This window comes from Selaginella moellendorffii, unplaced genomic scaffold (assembly GCF_000143415.4).
Source record: "Selaginella moellendorffii unplaced genomic scaffold, v1.0 SELMOscaffold_6, whole genome shotgun sequence".
NCBI lineage: Eukaryota > Viridiplantae > Streptophyta > Lycopodiopsida > Selaginellales > Selaginellaceae > Selaginella > Selaginella moellendorffii.
The window spans coordinates 1,340,937-1,355,892 of NW_003314267.1; the positions used below are offsets into that span (position 1 = coordinate 1,340,937).

General features: G+C 38.9%; 2 protein-coding genes and 1 long non-coding RNA gene across 8 annotated transcripts; 1 reads left to right on the plus strand and 2 right to left on the minus strand.

Moving 5' to 3' along the window:
- Positions 1 to 8,803: 8,803 nt before the first annotated feature.
- Positions 8,804 to 9,947, minus strand: LOC9634302. Of its 2 annotated transcripts, none has more exons than XM_024670575.1 (2): positions 9,855 to 9,947; positions 8,804 to 9,754 (listed from the first exon to the last, which is right to left on the minus strand). In XM_024670575.1, the coding sequence occupies exons 1-2, from the start codon at positions 9,907 to 9,909 to the stop codon at positions 8,841 to 8,843; spliced, it is 969 nt and encodes a 322-aa protein (XP_024526343.1). In that variant the 5' UTR covers positions 9,910 to 9,947; the 3' UTR covers positions 8,804 to 8,840. The 2 variants fall into 2 exon arrangements, with proteins under 2 accessions (XP_024526343.1, XP_002965863.2); XM_002965817.2 differs by having other exon boundaries at positions 8,804 to 9,772.
- A 312-nt stretch (positions 9,948 to 10,259) lies between these two features.
- On the plus strand, positions 10,260 to 12,668 carry LOC9635673 (magnesium/proton exchanger). 4 transcript variants are annotated; one of them, XM_024670564.1, is made up of 7 exons: positions 10,260 to 10,329; positions 10,403 to 11,160; positions 11,224 to 11,432; positions 11,494 to 11,791; positions 11,846 to 12,065; positions 12,146 to 12,275; positions 12,329 to 12,668. In XM_024670564.1, exons 1-7 carry the CDS (start codon positions 10,314 to 10,316, stop codon positions 12,615 to 12,617), a joined length of 1,920 nt encoding a protein of 639 aa, XP_024526332.1. In that variant the 5' UTR covers positions 10,260 to 10,313; the 3' UTR covers positions 12,618 to 12,668. The 4 variants fall into 4 exon arrangements, with proteins under 4 accessions (XP_024526332.1, XP_024526333.1, XP_024526334.1 ...); XM_024670565.1 differs by having other exon boundaries at positions 11,529 to 11,605; positions 11,670 to 12,065; XM_024670566.1 differs by having other exon boundaries at positions 10,403 to 10,873; positions 10,985 to 11,160; positions 11,494 to 12,065.
- LOC112344928 lies at positions 12,508 to 14,950 on the minus strand. 2 transcript variants are annotated; one of them, XR_002991884.1, is made up of 8 exons: positions 13,914 to 14,950; positions 13,544 to 13,855; positions 13,330 to 13,494; positions 13,093 to 13,270; positions 12,958 to 13,030; positions 12,833 to 12,878; positions 12,693 to 12,776; positions 12,508 to 12,618 (listed from the first exon to the last, which is right to left on the minus strand). It is a non-coding gene; the product is annotated as an uncharacterized LOC112344928 (long non-coding RNA). The 2 variants fall into 2 exon arrangements; XR_002991883.1 differs by having other exon boundaries at positions 12,833 to 13,030.
- Positions 14,951 to 14,956: the final 6 nt, after the last annotated feature.

Here is a 14,956-nt window from a genome sequence, read left to right on the forward strand (position 1 = left end):
AGTAAAGAACTTTAGAACAGCTATAAGTTTGTTAGGATCAACTTGCAAACCCTCACGAGAAATATGATACCTAAGATAAGTCATATCTTTGGACCCAAATACGCACTTTGACCGCTTTAGCTTTAAACCAATTTCGCGTAGTCAATCCAACACCTTATGAATATCATAGATGTATTCCTCCTACATCCCCTTTGAGTGGATCAAGACATCATTGATGAAGTTAGTAGTAACCTTTGGTATATCGTAAAGAACCTCGTCCATCATTTGCTGGAAAGTTGCTGGAGCATTGTTCAAACCAATTGACATCACCAAAAACTGTTATAAACCAAAAAATGTATGAAAAACAATCTTAGGAATATTATCTTTAACCATTGGTACTTGCTAGTACCCAAAAGTAAGATCTAATTTGGTGAATCAATGACTTCTCCCTAGACGATCTAAGAGATTAGTAGTGTGAGGAAGAGGGTATATATTCAAAATCGTCACTTCATATAACAAATAATAATTAATGTAGAAAAGAATACTCCTATCAAACTTTGTTACAAAATGAGGTTCATACACCCAAGGACTTTGGGACTTTTGAATAACTACATTTCCAACATTTCCTTGATGTTTATATGTAAAATCTTGATCTCTTTAGGTGACTAATGACAAATAAGAACCTTGATTGGATGAGCATCCCTTATTAGAATAGGATGATGTATTGAAATCTTGGCCCTAGATGGCAAGTTAAATTCAAAGAGATTGACATACTACTTTATAAGTTGGTCAACTAATACAACATAAAAACCATCAGAGAGATCAGAAAAAGAAAGAGAGGAACAAGACAAAAACTTAAAAGGAAGTAATGGGGAGACAAAAATGATGGAAGCAAAAGTAAAAGCAAAGGGACAAAGAGGTATAAAATTGAGAGGAATAGAAAAAATATAAAAAAGTATGAGACAAGGGGGAAAAACCTCAAAGTCATATTTGGCATGATTGTGTCGCAACTAATCTATACTAAAGATGAGGTCAAAATTTTGACTCAACATCATTTGCAATGATTGCAACTCAAACTCAAGATTGCTTACATACACAATGAAGTTCACCTCATTTTGTGCATATGCATGTGTATGGTTGTTGCTATAAAGAATGAAAAGTGGCTCAACCACACAACACAAATATAGACAGCAACATGTGACAATAGACTGAGTAATAAAAGATAAATTTGAGCATGTATCAACCAATACAAAGAGAATAATAAGAGACCTCTTATTATAAAAATAAATTTGGAAAGTAAACACTGGATGAACCAGTGTCAAGTGAACCCCTTGATGATACTCTTGGAAGAAAGATGGAGGGACCATTGACTTATTCGCACAAGGTCTTTTTGCTACTTATGTGACTCTTCATTTTCTGGAAGCATCTCAGTGTCTAGACCTTCTACTACAGCAACACCAATAGGACATTGTTGAGGCCAAGGTCAAGTATTTTAAAACTTTTAACTGATTAAAAAAAAAGGTGCACTTTTATTTATGGGCTCTTTTCCTCTATCTTTGAATCCAATGAACTATTTCTTAAGTTATTCTTTTTGGTTGTTTATAATCTACCATACTTTTCTATAAATTCATGCCCTTGTGAATGGAAGTTGAAAGCCACAACTCTCTTGATACCTTACCATTTGAATCGAGCCCAATTGGAGCAAACTAAACCTTCCAAATGTATAGTAGGGATAATGGGTAAGCCAGGGATGGCTAACCTACCTGAGACATAGTATAATTTTTGCTTACATGTCCTTGTTTTGCATTAAGCTTGGATCTAAGTGCAAGGTCTATACCATACTAACTATTGGAGTACCCATATCCTTGCATTAAGCCACTAATATGCTAAATAGTGCTAAATTCTGCTTAACTTCATTTTGCGTGCTAGTCCTAGATGCTCTAGGACTATTCCTATGTTGCTCCATGCTTCTACTCCTTCGTTCCTTGGGCTATACACTTGAGAATCATTCCATACTCTACTTCCTTCGCTCTTTAACTCTATGCTTAGGAGTTTGGCTCCATCCATATTGAGAGGGGAGCCTTTCAACAGTGGGGAAAACACTCTCTTATGCTCTGAAATTTTGCTCAAAACATCCTCTTATGTGAACTCCTTGCCCTAGAAAATGTGGAATATTTTAATAGTGGAATATTCTAGGGAATCTCACTCAACTCTAAGTCATCTCTTAATAAGCGACAATGAGGGAATGTGCTAGCTCCATCATGCGTGAGAACCCACAGCTAAAGTGCTAGTGAAGACTCCAAGGTGATGCCCTGTGTCAACAACTGCTAGAAGAGAAGAGACCAAAGAAAATAAAGAAAAAAGAAAAATAAGAAAGAGAATGTGGAGTTCTAGAGTCAAAGGGAAACCACATAGGAAAACTTAACAAAAGAACTGACACTAGAACAAGAGGATAACAAGAGGAAAAAAGAAAGTGAAAATGAAACAAAGAAAAGAGAATAAAAAAATAAAAAAAAGGAAAAATAAAAAAGAGAAAATGGAAATATGAAATGAAGTAGGAGAACTATTTACTTGGACTCCAACTTAAAGCCTTCTCACCTCTGAAAAGTGCCTTAAACATAGCCCAACTATTCTCAAAGTTCTAAAGGAATGAAATGATGGAAGTGAATATATTGCTTAGGGGTGGTAATTGTGAGAATGATGGAAGACAACAGCCTTATAGATGAATGGTGGAAGATAGTGGTGGCCAATTATAATAGAATGATAGTGGAGGGGATCTAGCAGCTTATAAATATGGTTAAAGTAGTTTACAACATGTGTGTTAATCGTAGGAGAAGAAAAGTCTTGCAGTCTATGTTGGCATCTATTGGGATCATTGTGTCTTGTTGCTGTAGGAATGTGGGATTGGGTAAAATATATGCCCATAATAATGATTGGTCTCTTGTGCATATCAAGTCTAACTGACTCTTAGAAATCAATTGCTAAGTGTCTTGGATTTGCCCATACTCATTGCATCAAGATAGTCCATATCATATCTTGAGTTTGGCACCTCAAATTTCACTGCTTCTTGGTGTGTCTATTGCATATGATGATGATAAATAGGGTGATATAATAGGATCTCTAAGACTATGTGTGCATGGTAAGAAAAGTGAAGACATGTGAACCAGGCAACTATAATGAATGGTAAACAATGGTGTAGTGAGTAACAGAATGAATGGATGGTGGTTATAAATGGTAGAAAATAGTGATGATGATAGATAGAGTGAAACCATATAGAGAAAACCTAGGAACCGTGAGTAGCATGTTGTGAAATGGATGAGCTCCAAGACGAGAGGAGTTCATACTGCCTCAAGTTGAAAGTCTAGGTTAGTGCTTGATTTGTCTTGAGAATCACATCTTGGACATGATAAAGAAGAAATCAAAGTGGAAGAAAAGAAAAAAGAAGAAAAAAAGAGTGAAATGAGCTCATTTCTGAAAGATCTTAAGGTGGCAGTGGTTGTGAGTGTGTGGCAACTTTTGCCTTGCTTCATCTGTGAGGACGTAAGCACCACCCCCTATGTGCTTCTTGATAAAGAAGGGACCAAGCCATTTAGAGGAGAACTTTGTAGGTGGCACCAAATCCTGGAGCATCACAAGTTGTCTTGCTGGAAAGGGCTTGCCTCACTAGAACTGGTCCTACTGGCCCTTATACTTGCACTTTATAGCTTAAAGGTGCTTTACCACTACACATTACTGCTCATGAAGCTGGAGAAGATCCCATACTCAAGCTTGTAGTTGCTCCTCCTCAGTAAGCTAAAACTTTACTACATATCACAAGGCAAACTGAAGAGAAGGGACTTGGAGCTTGATTGGAAAAACAGCCTCAACTCCATAAACCAAAGAAAATGGTGTGGCAGCAACAACAGTCTTGAACAATATGCTTATAGATGAAGCGAGCTGTGGAAGACTGATTAGCATGCCATAAAGGGATTGCCACCACCCATTTCATAAAGTAGTTTCTAGACATGAGAAGATAGTGATGATCCTGTGAGTTGGCAGGTGAAATCAATCCTAAAAAATCCAAGCCCCACTTGAAGAATGGTCCTAAGGATGTGACAACCTAGAATTGGAAGTGTGGAATATGACTCAAATGATTGAACTTCTGGCACAAGAGGCAAGTCTCTGTGAAGGTTGTTGTGTCGTGATGAAGTGTTGGCCAATAATACCCATAATGAAGCAAGAGTTGAGTAATAATTTTCCCTAAAAAGGGGCAAGCACAGGTGTGGAAGGCTCAAAGAAGAGGACTCCATCTTTGGTCCACAAATAAAGTGCTCCACCAAAAAGGCTTGTTGATGCTCTATGGATGAATCCAGAGGATATATCTCACTATTCAAATACTCAACAATATCCTTGAGAGCTGCTGGAACTATGAAAAACTCTATGTTGGTTGAAACCATGAGCTGGCTAGGATTGTATACACATTATTGTTGCCTCATGAAAGTGTAAGTTGCTAAGTTTAGACTTCCCAAAAAATCACCTAACTCAGTACTATTCAAACTTAAAGACACTTAACCTTAACTATTCTAATATCCTTAACCTATTGGAAAAGGGGGTGCATTCTTATTTATGAGCCATTTCTTTTAATATTTGAACCTTTATAAATCATTTCTTGAGTTATTATCTTTGGTTGCTATAATCCATTATGCTTCCTTGCAAGTTCATGCCCTTGTGAACAGAAGCTAAGAGCCACAACTCTCTTGAGAGCCTCACTCTCTTGACACCCTACCCCTTGGGTTAAGCCCAGCTGGAGTAAATTGGACTTATTGGATGTTATTCAACATGTGGTATGATTCCTCTAACTAACAACAAAGTTGAACCCAAGACCTATCTAATACTAAATGTAAGCTCTTGAGTTTGGTACATTCTTATTCATGGGCCTTTTTCTTTTATATTTAAACCTTTATAAATCGTTTCTTGAGTCATTCCCTTTGGTTATTTATAGAAATTCACTAGAATATAAACTTTTAAATTTAAACTTCCTAAGAGGTTACCCAACTCAGTACTATTCAAACCCAAGGACATTTATCCCCAATTATCTCAAGACTCTTAACCGATTGGAAAAGGGGGTGCACTTTTACTCATGAGCCCTTTCCTTCTATATTTGAACTCCATAGATTGTCTTTTAAGTCGTTCTCATTGGTTGCTTACATAGAACTCCTAAATCATAAATGTCCACTATAAAGTACATGGAATTTGCAAATTTCTCTATAATAGAATGGTTAGAACATTCATAGACGTATAAAAATGGATATAGGCTCCCAAAAGCAAGTGGTGGAAATGCTAAAATGTGTACACCACCATAAAGGCTTCTTTCTCTACAAGTGTGTATTGTTGCTCAATGGTGGAGAAAGAGTGGGAGGAGTTAAGGAAAAGGAATGGGGTCATTCATGACAATAATATGATATATATGATCAATAAAGAGGAGAGGTTATGGAAGATGAAAACTTTAAGTTTGAGTGCAACACTTTTCAATCATGACTTAAGTACTTAGGATGAAAGAAGATGAAGAAGTGTTTATGAAAAATCCAAAATAGCATTTTTAGTTATTCTTTACCTAGAAAAGAATAATTGTGATAAAATTGAATAATGAGTCTTATAAATATATACTACAAACCTTTAACTTTTTCTATACAAACTAAGTATATTTTTAAAACTATTCTTATTAAAAAATAGAATTTTTATTATTTAGGCTTAAAGTTTTGAAAAATAGATAATATTTAATTAAAAAAATCCAAAAGTCTATTCTTATGAACTTAGGTATGACTACACTTTTTTTCTAATTATGGAGGATATTTTATAATATTTATTTAAATTTTTTTATTATTATTGATTTTTTCATTCTTCCATTAAATGAAAAAAATATCATCTTTAATAGTTACTACATTAATAAAATTTTACCTATTATATTTTATAGTTAAAAATATGAATGGAAAAGTATTGATTCTTTTTATTTCTATGCAATTCACAAGTTGTTTATTACGTAATCCTAAATTTAATATTGATTGGGGTACAAATAATACTTTAACTGCAAAAGAAGTTACAATGTTAATAATTAATTATAACTCAATGTTTTCTAGAATAAGAACAAGAGAAAGTGACTTTTATCCAAGAAATTATATATATAGAGAACCATTTGATCTTATATTTGGAGTTGCTATTTTACAAATTCAATTTTTAGATAATAATTTACAAAATTGTTTCCCACAAAATACAGGTAATAATATCAAGGGTAAGTCAATGAGAATGGGATTTCGTCGTATATTAGATAATGTTACAAATGATTTACATAATGCTCGTTCTAATAGATGTAAGGTTGTTGGTGAAAAGTATCAAATTGAGTATTCATACTTTCGCTATCGCAATAAGGAATTATTATATGAATTGGATGTTACTTCTATGCTGAATCTATATAGAGCTTGTGATAATAGTTTAACCACTTTAAGTGCTGGACTTACAAATAATAAGCTTTATACAAATGAATTTATAAGGTCACCAAATGGAAAAAATATATTAATTCTAGAATTAAATTGTAAAATTTCTCTATATTCTCAAAAAACTTTAATTTGGAGATCAAAAGGTAATAATAATTATTATGGGGCATGTATATTTATAATACAAATTGATGGCAATGCTGTTATATACACTGAAACAAAAGTTATAGTATGGTCTATTAACATATATTGTCTCAATACACCATATTGTTTCTTATTTACTTTTCTTTCTTTACAAGATAATTGTAATTTAGTTTTATATCAGATAAATAAAAATGGTGAAAATGAACCTTTATGGGCAACTAATACTAAATGCTTTATTTGAATAAAGAAATTACCCTGTTTGTGGTAGTGACAGGGTATCAAGCTAAAAAATAGTATTGCCACCAAGTGAGAGGGGGTTGTTATTTTAGATTTTGAATTTATATTTTGAATTATATTATAAATATAATATAAGTACTAAATAATTTTCTATACTTTATGTATTTATTACTATAAATACAGAATTGTTTTAAGCTATATTAAATTGTGCTTAGAAAGTTAAGCCTACCAAAACTATTATGTTAATTTTTTCCTATTAATGATTTTGGTTTGCTTGAACAAAACCCAAAAGTCGTGGATATTCTTAGAAAAGTTTTAGTGCCAAAATGCAACAATAAACTGAGGCTAAGTGTATTTTAGAACATCACGATTTCAATTCTCTCAATCTGAGTAAGTCAAAGTATTTTATCTCTATATGCATGTGATTCTGAGAATTTTAATGTAGAATTCCAATCTGTTTTATAAAATAAATCAGAACATTTTAAATGCCACTATGGCACATACTCTTTATATTTGACATCACTTGCTTTATAAATTTAAAGATGCTAAAGTATGGGAGGAGGGCCATGGTAAGGAGTTCTTAATCTCCTAAGATTTCAATGGTAGGTAAACAATTATACTAGGGTTAAGGATGACCAAGGAGCTCTAGCACCTCAAGTTGCAAAATTTATAGTTGTTGTAGATTGCTATATAATCTTATCATCTTGACACTCCCATAGAATTATCAACTTAAAAATTTAATTTCTAACAACCATAGAAATAATAATAATCTGTTGCACCACTTGGTTTTCTTAATAATAGTATTATTCTTATTTATTAATCTAATTGATCAAATGAAAGTTTATAAGTATAATAAACATGTTTATAATTTATAAAAATAAGATTAATTTTATTGAATATCAACCATTAGATGGTATAATAAATTATAATATACTAAAAGGTTTTTTAAACTTTAGAAATGTCTATAAATTATAAATACTTGATTATTCTAAATGAATAGCAACCATTTGATGGTAGAATATCCTAGAATATCCAAGGATGTTCTAGGTATATCCACTACCAGTTTACTTAAGACCATTGTTAAAATCATAATGAACCAGCTATAAATGCTTGAACCAATAATATATAATAAAATTTTAAAGGCTACTATTCTACTGCAAAATAAATTAATAACTCTTCTAGAAACATAATATTTATCCTTGTCCACTTTAGTTGTCTTCTATATATAATAAATTGAACTTCTTCCATATGTATTTTAAATCCATAATTCCATTTGGACTTGTTTTGCTCTTTTATTTTCCAGTCTGTTAAAGTAAACATTCTATTCAGAGTCATTATATTTATCCTCACTTTGTATTCATATTATTTATCCTCATTCCAATACCCTCTTATTGCTCATCCTCACTTCATTATACGGGAGGGAGACTCCCCTCCATCTCCTCCACTCCCTCCTCCAATGAAAATAAAAGTTTGAAGTGTCAAAAGAAAGCCAAAATTAAAGAAACAAGGTGGAAGAAAAAAAACAAGCGATTTAGGGTTTATTTAAACCTAAACCCTAAAGTTAACCCTTGGGATTTTCAGAAAATAAAAGCATTATTGATATCAGGTATGCAATTTATAAAATTAAGCAACTTTGCATGCTTAGAAGTTAGTCTATAATAAAGAGTTACTCTCAACCTTTGAGCCACCTTGTCTGTGGAGGGTGATATGAAATTCCTCTTGGAGCACATTTAAGAAGAAGCCCCACATTCTCGTGAATGCTGCCAGTTCCTCTATTGAGGAGTTAGAAAGTGCTTGCAAATGCTGAACGATATAATGGCCAAGTGGGTCGCTAATTAGTAAAGTAAGTGGGTTTTCGCACCCACCATTAATTTAGGGCTTTTACATCAGAGGATTTTAGCCTAATTTAAAATTTTAATGTTATTCTTTTCACACCAATATTAGTTAATAATAGCATTAGTAGTTATTAGTAATTTTGGGTGATAAAAACTTTGGATAATGTTAACCGGTTCACACTCCCATTAAATTAGCTAATTTAATGATGCTATGTTCACACCAACTATTAAGTGGATAGTGGACTTCTTCTGCTGTGCCTCTATCTTCGTTTTCAATACCTGTGCCAAAGTTGCTGCTACGAGAACCACTGCCAGAACCACCAGATCTTGTAGGAGGACGACTGCTACTGTCACAAAGCTTTGCTAGAGTGATATTTGGCTTTGCAGAGAGAAACTCATCAATCTCATCAAAAGCCTCTTTCTCAATTATTCCAAGCTTCGCAGCACTTCGTTCCTTGGTCGTCAGCGCAAAGTAATTGCCACAGCCAGTGGAATGATCATAGAGCTTGACGGCTTTGTAGACAGTCATCAAGTTCGTCCATTTTATCCTACACTTCTCAAGATCCTTGTCATAGCCTTCAGCTTGAAGCCGTGCTGAGATCCTCTCCCACTTCTCTTTCGAACAAACCATACGCTCTCTATCAGATGTGCCTTCGTATTGTTCGAGCTCAATCCTCTTCTCCCGAATCAGCACCATCACTTCATCGTGAGTCCAATTGGATTGTCGATCACGAACACTTGGACCACCAAAACTCATGATACCTCCACCAGGAACACTAGTAGCAACACCATGAGAACTTGCAGTAGCTCCAAAACCAGGAACAAGAGTTCCTACACCTGATCCACTACCACTGCTTCCACTTCCACCAACAGCAAGACAGTGAGAGCTTGCACCTGCTCTAGGAAGAAGAGTTCCACCAGCACCTGGTCCAAGATCTCCAACAGCAACACCATGAGAATCTGCACCAAGACTTCCACCAGCACTTGGTCCAAAACTTTCAGCAGCAACACAGTGAGAATTTGGGCCAAGAGTTCTACCAGCACCTAAGCCAAGACTTCCAGCACCAACACCGTGAGAAACGCCAAGACCTTCAACACCGTGAAAACCTACTCCAGTCATCCATAGCATGCTTGGCTAGAAGTAAAATGCTCTAAAATGTGCTAGAAATGCCTAGGATTGATCTCTTACCTCGTTTCTGCCGTGGTACGCTTGCCAACACCACGCCTCGCCGCTCCATGGGCATCCCCACTACTCGTAGCTAACAACACCGCGCACTGCACGCCACGCCAAAACGAAAGCAAGTGAAAGCCCTATAGAATATTCGTGAATATTTTAATCCTAATGCTACTAAAGTGTAGCATTAGGATTTTAGTGAAAAATGCATAAGAAATACTAATGGAAACATTAGCTTATTTTAATGTTAATTTCTGGTGTGAACAAGTTACCATTAAATTTAATAGTTAAATTAAAGTTTACAAATTTAATATAATAATGTAATGGTGTGAACGAATTACCATTAAATTTACAAAGTTAATGGTGGGTGCGAAAACCCCCTAAGTAATACTTTTTTATGTTCTAGCCCTAAAGTCTGGAACCAATCGTTCTTCTTGGAATGCGCTTTGCGCCTACGAATTCCCGGGCGCTGGAATGGCGAGTGATGAGAGTAAGAATGGATCGAAGCTAGATCCATCGCTAATCACTTCCTCTCGCTTCGGCATTTGTGATTTTCTTGGCAGATCTCCATGGAGCGCAAGGCATCAGCGAGCTCTGCCAGCGCCTAGGCCCCGCGTGGACGTGCCAGGGCAGCGAGACCTCCACTGGCTTCTTCGTGGAGCTCCTCAAGTCCAACGCCACGCCAGTAGTCCCGCGATCCACTCCAAGGCACTGCCCCAGCCTCCTCCTCACCCAGGAGGAGCAAAGGTGGAGATTTGGCACTCGAGCCTTTGCCTATTGCCTGGGACTGGCCTATTGCTTCCTGGGACTGGCAGTGATCACTCGCGTCTACATGAGAGCTCTGGATTCCATCGTTCGCCACAGCAGGAAATCGGTCCACAGGGATCCCATCACTGGGCTCAGAATTTTCAGCGAGAGGAGGATCTGGAATCCCACCGTCGCGGACATCACGCTCCTCGCGCTGGGAACTTGTGCTCCACAGGTCTCGCTCGCGGTGATTGATGCCTTCCAACACATTGGACAAACTTCTGGCAGTTACACTCCTTTTTCTTTCTTCTTTTTTCTCTTTTGTTGTTCTTGGATTTGTATTCTTCTCTTTTGTCATCTTTGCATTGATGGAGCTTCGTTTCCTCGGATGTTTGCAGAGCTTGGAGCTGGAACGCTGCTCGGATCGACGGCATTTAACTTGTTCTTGATACTCGCGGTTTGCGTCGTGGCTCCCAAACGCTTCCAGACCAAGTCGATAAGGAACGTTGGAGTTTATATCATCGAAGTTGTTTGGTCTTTCTGGGCCTACGTCTGGCTCTTTTTGATCTTGGAGGTAAACTTTCTCATCATCCTTTCGAGTTTTCTTCCTTGATTTTTCTTGTTGACGATTCTTTAGATCTGGACTCCCAACGAGATCACTCTCTGGGAAGCAGTCTTGACAGTGGCACAGTTCCCACTTCTGGTTCTTCACGCTTACGTCCAAGACAGGAACTGGAAATATTTGTCAATACCACTGAGAGAGTCGGACGCTATCGAAAGCTCGGACATGAACAACTTACATGAGCTCGCCAACGTTTCTCGGAGCTCCAAGTTCGCGGCCATGAGGTGAGTCTCGGACGCATCCCTTGTTGTAAGGCTATGGCAAATCACTTCTTGTTGTAAGTAGGACCTGGAGAGGCATTATGATGAGTCTTATGGCAGATATATCGAAGGCTCCGAGTCGTCAGCTGCGAAGGCAGCGGTCTTGCACTTCACCGATGGCAGCGCGGATGTTTTCGGTAAGAGAGTTGGTTGCCACTCGGCCTCATAATTTTCGTTTGTTCTTCTTTTCGAGCCGAGCAGAAGACGTTGATACGAGCAGCAGAGACAACTTCGCGTTTCTGAGAGAGGGAGCCGAAACCGAGCATTTCTCTTGGAAAGCTCTGGGTACCGCGTGGAAGAACCAGTTTTACGATGCCATGACCGTAAGCTTCTTCGGTTCCCTCGACTTTTTTGCTGAACTTTGTTTTCGATGTCAGGTAGCTAGCATCGAAGAGGGTCGTGGTCAAAGGAAGCGCACTCCCTCGACGCTCCAGTTGCTACTCCATCCCATTGTCTCTTACTGGAAAGTCAGCTTTGCTTTCATTCCCCCCGTTCAACTTCTTCACGGATGGCTCGCGTTTCTGGGCTCCATTTGCTTCATTACATGGATCTCCTACGTCGTTGTCGCGCTCTCAAATCGCATCAACTGCGTGACAGGTATGAGACCATTATTTTCGCGATTTTGGCAAGAGAAAAAAAATAAAAAAACAAAAAAAAAAATGTGTTTTTTACCACAGGAATCAGCTCCTACGTACTGGCTTTGACGGTGTTAGCGGCAGGAACGTCCCTTCCAAACCTTATGGCGAGTAAGATCGCTGCGGAGGAATACGACACTGCGGATTCAGCCATAGCAAACATCAATGCGAGGTAACAGATTCTTGACTTCATGTTTACCTGCTTGATGAAAGTTCTCTTCACAGCAATTGTATCAATGTTTACGTGGGATTTGGCGTCCCGTGGTGCGTCTCAGCACTCTATAGCACGGGCTTCCATCAGAATCTGGTGGTTCCCGTAGAGGGATTGAAATTTCTGCTCTCGGTCTATTTCTCCACGGCAATAACGTGCTTCGTTGCTCTTACAGCGAGGCGACGTCTTCTGGGAGGAGAACTAGGTGGACCCCGGAAATGGGCTTGGGCTTCTGCCATCTTCTTTTTCCTTCTCTGGATCACATTCTTGACGCTTGCTTGTTTGGCAGGCAGATTTACGTGATCTGTTGTAAAAATAAGCCATCAATTACACATAGAATCAATTCTTTTGCCATCGGAGGAATGCAAAAACTACAACCTTTAGCTTTAGTGATTCTTCTCTCCCGACGACAAACCAAGGATCTGGAAAAGATTATGTTGTAGAGCCAGAACGAAGCAAGACCTGTCAAAGGAGAACAAAACGAATCTCAAAGGTTCAAATGCTAGGTAACAGTATACCTTCTGGCAGATAGGACGCTGCTTGGTGTTCGTCTTGAAGCTGCCACTACAAATCAATCAAACATAAGAAAATGATTACCAATAGTTCCTGTCTCCAGGATCAAGGAAGGGTGCTATTGTGTTACTATTTAAACGAGTTCCAAGGAAGCATAGTCACATGGCCGTTGTTTCATTTCCAAGACGATTGAAAACAAATCTCTGGACAGATGGAAATATTTAGCAAAAAAAGTTTTAAGCAACAATTCAGCACTGTCGTTTACCGAGGAAGAGATCTTGTTGAGGCCGTATTGCGAATCGCACCCAGCATCCAAATCAGAACGCAATGCCTCTAAGGACATATTGGACCTGTGTGCTTCGACATCGACAAGTGCCAAAGATATGGATCGTGTTATCAAAGTGAGAATTCTTCTCGTCGCTGCCTCTCTCTCGGCTTAGACACTTGGAAGAAACGCGGACGTCAGCAAAAAGAGGAAACATCCAAAGAACTTAACACTCACCTGGCATGAGAGCAGTTTGAGAGCAAAACATAGCGTCATATCGTCGAGCAATCTCAGCGGCACTAGATCGGGGCCCCATAAAGATAGCCAACTTTTTCCACAGCCTACTTGCATTCCTCCCAGTTCTAACTGGCAAAAGCTGTACTAGCCCTTGTCCGTTTCAGCCTGTCACTTTTACACGGTAAGACGACGGAAACAAGCGTGCATATCATACCGCTAGCTGTTTGTGATGACGTTGAACCGTGTGAAACCACTTCAAAAAAATTCCGTCCTCCGACTGGCATCTTGCCGAGTGTCTCGTTGTCTCCGAGCCGAAGAATACACAGTTGTACGCTCCTGTTCCTGAGATCTGACGTAAAACCAACTTCGAGAGCCCGGATCAGCTGTGGAGAGCCTGATTCCTCTGGCCATATCCAGCTTTGGTTCACGCAGACAAAACGAGTAGAAGTCCTTCACCGCGAGTCTTTGCTATAGTCCACGTGAGTAGAATTCCGTGACGAAGTCCCGGGGATTTGAGATGAATTGCCTGAAAATTCAATGTGAGTCCATTGCGTCGAAAGATAAAAAAATCTTTCTTTCTTTACCGTTTGATAGAGTCATTCCTCAATTACAATGAGCGCTATAAAGGGAATGCTCTCCATAAGAGCCACCATACCGAAGATCTCGTGGACAGAAATCCGCGGAAATGAATAGCAGGCACTAAATCTGCGCATTGATTGACTCTCGGGGAATGCTTACTCGCACAAGCGGCAGGAAATATTTCCCTGGAAAGACGCACTGAATACCTCGATAATCTCTGTAAGATCGCCAGTGCAGCGATCGTGAATGTAGCTCGCGGTCGAAAGAGAACCGATCGAAGCCGGCAAGAATCCATACCCCATCCCTCCGCCGCGCTCATTCCCTGTGCGCCAAAACCCCTAAATCCTCCCAAAGATTTAAAAACGAGAAAGAAGCCAACGACGTGACTCGAGCCGTGGACGTCTCATCCAATGGAACAAAGGAAAAAAATAAAACAACTATACAAAAGCAAGAAGAAGAAACGATGGAGTGTCCTCTTTCTTCCTCTATAGGCTAACCTTCTTCCTCTTCCTCGTTTTCTCAAGCTTGAAACTCAATGTACTACTACCTCCTTGCCTTGCTTTCCTTCCTTCTCTCCCTCCTCGCAGCCTTGCTCGTTGTGACTTTCTTAAGTACCACTCGCGCGATCGCCTTCCTCATAGTCCTTTCTCTCATCGTGTTCTTCACGTCCTGTTCGTTCTCTCCCGGCTGTGTCCATTGCTGCCGGGTCTTTACCTTCGCCTTCTCTTTGTTCGTCACTCTCTCCTTCCTTTAATCCCTGCTGCTGCTCACTTTGCTACTGCTGCCGCCGCCGTGCTTGGAAGATCTCGGCTTCCCTTCAAACGAAGACCTCCGCGACGACGAGGATGACTTGATCGAGACGGTTGTCCGAGGCCCCACAACCGACGACCCCACGCCAGCCGGCTCGCTCGGAACAAAGCAGCGTGACCGAGAAACTGTCGCCAAGCCACTGCCACTTTCTCTTCTCAGCGATGAAGACGACGTCTTGCCTGCCGCCGCCGCCGCCGCCGCCGAGCTCGTCAACCCGTTCACTTTGCTCGAGTGCCCG

Bases quoted from the DNA above. Each gene is read 5' to 3' on its own strand.
- LOC9634302 (XM_002965817.2), bottom strand. From the start codon at position 9,909: ATGCCCATGGAGCGGCGAGGCGTGGTGTTGGCAAGCGTACCACGGCAG. The intron at 9,773-9,854 runs GTAAGAGATCAA...TGACTGGAGTAG, and splicing joins CGTACCACGGCAGAAACGAG to GTTTTCACGGTGTTGAAGGT.
- LOC9635673 (XM_024670563.1), top strand. The intron at 11,433-11,493 runs GTGAGTCTCGGA...TGTTGTAAGTAG, and splicing joins TCCAAGTTCGCGGCCATGAG to GACCTGGAGAGGCATTATGA. The intron at 12,066-12,145 runs GTATGAGACCAT...TTTTTACCACAG, and splicing joins TCGCATCAACTGCGTGACAG to GAATCAGCTCCTACGTACTG.